The sequence below is a fragment of the Micromesistius poutassou genome (assembly GCF_964030765.1).
Source record: "Micromesistius poutassou genome assembly, contig: SCAFFOLD_1417, whole genome shotgun sequence".
NCBI classification, from domain to species: domain Eukaryota; kingdom Metazoa; phylum Chordata; class Actinopteri; order Gadiformes; family Gadidae; genus Micromesistius; species Micromesistius poutassou.
In genome coordinates, this window is record NW_028176872.1 from 7,501 (window position 1) to 13,874 (window position 6,374).

Below are 6,374 nucleotides of genomic sequence, written 5' to 3' on the forward strand. Positions count from 1 at the left end.
CCCCGACCCCGTTGATCAGTAACCCCAGAGTGGGAGGGGCGGGGCTTACGCGGCCGTCCTTGTCCACGCCGGCGATCTGTCCCGTAGCGATACGGATCTTATCTGGATGGACGGCCAGACTGGGGCGAGGGAGGGGGAGAGAGAGAGAGAGAGAGAGAGAGAGAGAGACAGAGAGAGAGAGAGAGACAGAGAGAGAGAGAGAGAGAGAGAGGGAGAGAGAGAGGGAGAGAGAGAGAGTCGTCAGTGAACATGTTATGTTACGTTAATATGTTACGTTACGCCACTATGTACATTTCTATCTTTTCATTTATTAATTGAATCTATTCTATAGTTTACATTATGTTTAGTGCATCCATGGCAGGGTGAGCTAACGCTAACGGGCTAGCGTTAGCCGCTAGCCCCACTAGCGTTAGCCGCTAACTCGTTAGCATTAGCCTTTAGCCACACTAGCGTTAGCCACTAGCTCGTTAGCCGCTAGCCCCACCAGCGTTATCCGCTAGCCCCACTAGCGTTAGCCACTAGCTCGTTAGCATTAGCCGCTAGCCCCACTAGCGTTAGCAGCTAGCTCGTTAGCATTAGCCGCTAGCACCACTAGCGTTAGCCGCTAGCTCATTAGCGTTAGTCACTAGCTCGTTAGCGTTAGCCGCTAGCCCCACTAGCGTTAGCCGCTAGCTCGTTAGCGTTAGCCACTAGCTAGTTAGCCGCTATCCCCACCAGCGTTAGCCGCTCACCACTTGACGCAGTCGGTGTGGCCCAGGTAGTGGCGCTGGGTGCGCTCCTCGTGGTTGAACAGCACCACCACGGAGGCGATGAAGTAGACCACCTCCCCGGTGGGCAGCAGGCACACGTTGGCCCGGCAGTCCCGCCCCCGGTAGCCATACCTGAGCCCCGCTAAGGAACCACTTCCTGCCACACAGGAAACACTTCTGGACCGGCCTATCAGAGCCAAACAAGGGGGTGAACTACTCTCTAAGGGGTCAGCTGAGGTCAGGTAAGGGTAAGTGGAGGTTAGGTAAGGGTCAGTGGTGGTGGTTAAGGTAAGGGGTGGTGGTTAAGGTAAGGGGTGGTCGTTAAGGTAAGGGGTGGTGGTTAAGGTAAAAGGTGGTGGTTAAGGTAAGGGGTGGTGGTTAAGGTAAGGGGTGGTCGTTAAGGTAAGGGGTGGTGGTTAAGGTAAAAGGTGGTCGTTAAGGTAAGGGGTGGTCGTTAGGGTAAGGGGTGGTCGTTAGGGTAAGGGGTGGTGGTTAAGGTAAGGGGAGGTGGTTAAGGTAAGGGGTGGTCGTTAGGGTAAGGGGTGGTTGTTAAGGTAAGGGGTGGTCGTTAAGGTAAGGGGTGGTGGTTAAGGTAAGGGGAGGTGGTTAAGGTAAGGGGAGGTGGTTAAGGTAAGGGGTGGTGGTTAAGGTAAGGGGAGGTCGTTAAGCTAAGTGGTGGTGGTTAAGGTAAGGGGTGGTGGTTAAGGTAAGGGGTGGTGGTTAAGGTAAGGGGTGGTGGTTAAGGTAAGGGGAGGTGGTTAAGGTAAGGGGAGGTGGTTAAGGTAAGGGGTGGTGGTTAAGGTAAGGGGAGGTGGTTAAGGTAAGGGGAGGTGGTTAAGGTAAGGGGTGGTGGTTAGGGTAAGGGGTGGTGGTTAAGGTAAGGGGAGGTGGTTAAGGTAAGGGGAGGTGGTTAAGGTAAGGGGAGGTGGTTAAGGCAAGGGGAGGTGGTTAAGGTAAGGGGAGGTGGTTAAGGTAAGGGGAGGTGGTTAAGGCAAGGGGAGGTGGTTAAGGTAAGGGGAGGTGGTTAAGGTAAGGGGAGGTGGTTAAGGTAAGGGGAGGTGGTTAAGGTAAGGGGTGGTGGTTAGGGTAAGGGGTGGTGGTTAAGGCAAGGGGAGGTGGTTAAGGTAAGGGGAGGTGGTTAAGGTAAGGGGAGGTGGTTAAGGTAAGGGGAGGTGGTTAAGGTAAGGGGAGGTGGTTAAGGTAAGGGGAGGTGGTTAAGGTAAGGGGTGGTGGTTAGGGTAAGGGGTGGTGGTTAAGGCAAGGGGAGGTGGTTAAGGTAAGGGGAGGTGGTTAAGGTAAGGGGAGGTGGTTAAGGTAAGGGGAGGTGGTTAAGGTAAGGGGAGGTGGTTAAGGTAAGGGGTGGTGGTTAAGGTAAGGGGAGGTGGTTAAGGTAAGGGGTGGTGGTTAAGGTAAGGATACACCCACTCCAGCCGCAGCCTCTCCGGGGGCAGCTCCGCCCTCACGTCGTCGTAGTTCTCCACCTCGGCCGGGAAGAACATGGTGATGGGCCGGCCACGCATGAACATCTTAATGTGGTTCCCCTCTGCACACACACACACACACACACACACACACACACACACACACACACACACACACACACACACACACACACACACACACACACACACACACACACACACACACACACACACACACACACAGTAAGAAGGAGAGGTCTATGGATTCATTGAAGACAGACAGACAGACAGACAGACAGACAGGCAGACAGGCAGACAGACAGACAGGCAGCAAGCAGCACGAGGGGTTAAAGACAGCTTCACGCCAACAGAAGAAGGAGAATGCCGTTCAGATGAAGCGTGGGTTAAATCAACGGTGTCTGGGGGGAGAATCGCTCTCATGCCCGAACCAGGTGAAGCTCGGAGAGCAGTTAGCTTGTATAGCAGCCTAGCTAGGTTAGCTCTCACACTAGGACAGCGGTAGGCTCGCGACGGCTGCGAGGGAAAAGTGAAAAGTTTTTTTCGAGATAGAAAGAAAAGGTTTGTCTGATCGAAAGTAGAAAGTTAAAAGTTGCGGTCGGGTTTGAAGGTTTAAAAGAACCAGCGGTGGTGAAGTTCAAGCAGTCATTCCATAGCCTTAGCCCCGCTAGGCTGCTAGTCCGGTAGCCCTAGCCCCGCTAGGCTGCTAGTCCGGTAGCCTTAGCCCCGCTAGGCTGCTAGTCCGGTAGCCTTAGCCCCGCTAGGCTGCTAGTCCGGTAGCCTTAGCCCAGCTAGGCTGCTAGTCCGGTAGCCTTAGCCCCGCTAGGCTGCTAGTCCGGTAGCCTTAGCCCCGCTAGGCTGCTAGTCCGGTAGCCCTAGCCCCGCTAGGCTGCTAGTCCGGTAGCCCTAGCCCCGCTAGGCTGCTAGTCCGGTAGCCCTAGCCTCGCTAGGCTGCTAGTCCGGTAGCCTGCTGGTATGTTAGCATCAAGCATTGGCCACTGGCTGTTGAGTTAGCTTTAGTTAGCTTGCTGCTGCCGCCGCGGCCACACTCACCTGCTTGGCTGTTCTTCTCACGCGTGGACATTTTAGCTTTAGGGATCCAGACAGAGACAGTTTCACTGACACATACGGCGGCTAGGGCTCATGCTAATGCTAACAACACTCGGACATATGGTAGCTAATGCTAACGACACTCAGACATATAGTTACTAATGCTAATGCTAATGACACTCAGACATATAGTTACTAATGCTAATGCTAACAACACTCAGACATATAGTTACTAATGCTAATGCTAACGACACTCAGACATATAGTTACTAATGCTAATGCTAACGACACTGCTGTCGATGACATATGTACACAGGGAAAACCATTCATTCATTCATCACTCCATAGGCCGAGCTCTGATCAGAACCACTAACTGATGGATGGATGAACTGGGGTTTGGATTAACTCTAACGTCAACACTCGATGAAGACTATGGTACGAGGAAGGACATAGTTACCTTGGTTCACCACAGGGTCTTTGTGTCTGGAGGAAATGAAATCTTGTTAGAAACAGTGACATGTGTAACATGTGTGTATAACGTGTGTAACATGCGTGTGTAACATGTGTGTATAACATGTGTAACGTGTGTAACATGTGTATAACATGTGAGTATAACGTGTGTAACATGTGTGTATAACATGTGTAACATGTGTATAACGTGTGTATAACGTGTGTAACATGAGTAACATGAGTGTAACATGTGTGTAACATGTGTGTATAACGTGTGTAACATGAGTGTAACATGTGTGTAACATGTGTGTATAACGTGTGTAACATGTGTGTAACAAGTGTGTATAACGTGTGTAACATGAGTGTAACATGTGTGTATAACGTGTGTAACATGTGTGTAACATGTGTGTAACATGTGTATAACGTGTGTAACATGAGTGTAACATGTGTGTAACATGTGTGTAACATGTGTGTATAACGTGTGTAACATGAGTGTAACATGAGTGTAACATGTGTGTAACATGTGTGTATAACGTGTGTAACATGAGTGTAACATGTGTGTATAACATGTGTGTAACATGAGTGTAACATGAGTGTAACATGTGTGTATAACGTGTGTAACATGAGTGTAACATGTGTGTATAACATGTGTGTAACATGAGTGTAACATGTGTGTAACATGAGTGTAACATGTGTGTATAACATGTGTGTAACATGAGTGTAACATGTGTGTAACATGAGTGTAACATGTGTGTATAACATGTGTGTAACATGAGTGTAACATGTGTGTAACATGAGTGTAACATGAGTGTATAACATGTGTGTAACATGAGTGTAACATGTGTGTATAACATGTGTGTAACATGTGTGTAACATGAGTGTAACATGAGTGTAACATGAGTGTATAACATGTGTGTAACATGAGTGTAACATGTGTGTAACATGAGTGTAACATGAGTGTAACATGAGTGTAACATGAGTGTATAACGTGTGTAACATGAGTGTAACATGAGTGTAACATGAGTGTATAACGTGTGTAACATGAGTGTAACATGAGTGTATAACGTGTGTAACATGAGTGTAACATGAGTGTAACATGAGTGTAACATGAGTGTATAACGTGTGTAACATGAGTGTAACATGAGTGTATAACGTGTGTAACATGAGTGTATAACGTGTGTAACATGAGTGTAACATGTGTGTATAACATGTGTATAACGTGTGTAACATGAGCGTAACATGAGTGTAACATGAGTGTAACATGGTGGGTACCTGTCGCTGTTCTTCACCACCTTGGCCAGCAGCCTGGAGGTGGAGGCGGCCTTCACCAGCTTGCTCCGCCCGTCCTCCCCGCCGTCCCACGTGCTGCTCTGGGAGCGCTCCAGCCCAGAGGACCGCTTAGCACTGGACCCCCTGCACACACACACACACACACACACACACACACACACACACACACACACACACACACACACACACACACACACACACACACACACACACACACACACACACACACAGTAAGTAGGGCAGTAGAGAGACTGTAGGGAGATGCTGGAGAGGAAGAGGAGGAGGATGCTCTGGGTTGTCATGGTGACACGTCTTAGTGAGATTTGATTGGACAGTCTTCGGTGCATTGGTCTAACCAGCAGCACCCTCCAGAGTGAGGTCACCCTCTAGAGTGAGGTCACTAGAGTGAGGTCACACCATCTAGAGTGAGATCACACCATCTAGAGTGAGGTCACCCCTAGAGTGAGGTCACTAGAGTGAGGTCACACCATCTAGAGTGAGGTCACCCCTAGAGTGAGGTCACTAGAGTGAGGTCACACCATCTAGAGTGAGGTCACCCTCTAGAGTGAGGTCACCCCCTAGAGTGAGGTCACTAGAGTGAGGTCACACCCTCTAGAGTGAGGTCACCCTCTAGAGTGAGGTCACTAGAGTGAGGTCACCCCCTAGAGTGAGGTCACTAGAGTGAGGTCACACCCTCTAGAGTGAGGTCACTGTCTAGAGTGGTCACTAGAGTGAGGTCACTAGAGTGAGGTCACCCTCTAGAGTGAGGTCACTAGAGTGAGGTCACACCCTCTAGAGTGAGGTCACACCCTCTAGAGTGAGGTCACTGTCTAGAGTGGTCACTAGAGTGAGGTCACTAGAGTGAGGTCACCCCCTAGAGTGAGGTCACACCATCTAGAGTGAGGTCACCCTCTAGAGTGAGGTCACTAGAGTGAGGTCACCCTCTAGAGTGAGGTCACTAGAGTGAGGTCACCCTCTAGAGTGAGGTCACTAGAGTGAGGTCACCCTCTAGAGTGAGGTCACACCCTCTAGAGTGAGGTCACCCTCTAGAGTGAGGTCACACCCTACAGAGTGACAAAACAGAGATCTTCGACTTTAATTCCCATTTGTGGATTTTCAACATTTAAATATTCTCCTCTATCTTCCCTTCTCACTTGTGTCACATGACGCCAGAGCATCCCTTAGAGAGCGTAGGGTAGCTAGCGCTAGGTGTAGCTAGCACTAGGAGTAAGCAGAGCGCCGCGCGCACCAAGCGCTAGGCGTTAGCAGAGAGCTAATCATGCTAACAGTCAGAGAGGACGTCTCACAGGGGAAACAGTTAGCATGCAGCAGCCGTTAGCTAGAGAGAGAGAGAGAGAACATTAGAGGAGCAACCAGGAGGTCAGGGCTGGTAAAA

General features: G+C 49.9%; 1 protein-coding gene across 1 annotated transcript in view; it reads right to left on the reverse strand.

Annotated features, from left to right (window-relative positions):
* Positions 1 to 5,280, reverse strand: part of eml4 (EMAP like 4) — a gene marked incomplete at both ends in the record, with an annotated part of 11,776 nt that extends 6,496 nt beyond the window's left edge. Inside the window, 7 exons of the mRNA XM_084491382.1 lie at positions 50 to 119; positions 732 to 881; positions 2,169 to 2,292; positions 3,242 to 3,277; positions 3,696 to 3,721; positions 4,961 to 5,101; positions 5,231 to 5,280. Of these exons, the coding sequence (XP_084347508.1) occupies positions 50 to 119; positions 732 to 881; positions 2,169 to 2,292; positions 3,242 to 3,277; positions 3,696 to 3,721; positions 4,961 to 5,101; positions 5,231 to 5,280 (597 nt within the window). The remainder of the gene's footprint in view (positions 1 to 49; positions 120 to 731; positions 882 to 2,168; positions 2,293 to 3,241; positions 3,278 to 3,695; positions 3,722 to 4,960; positions 5,102 to 5,230) is intronic.
* Between the last annotated feature and the right edge of the window lie 1,094 nt (positions 5,281 to 6,374).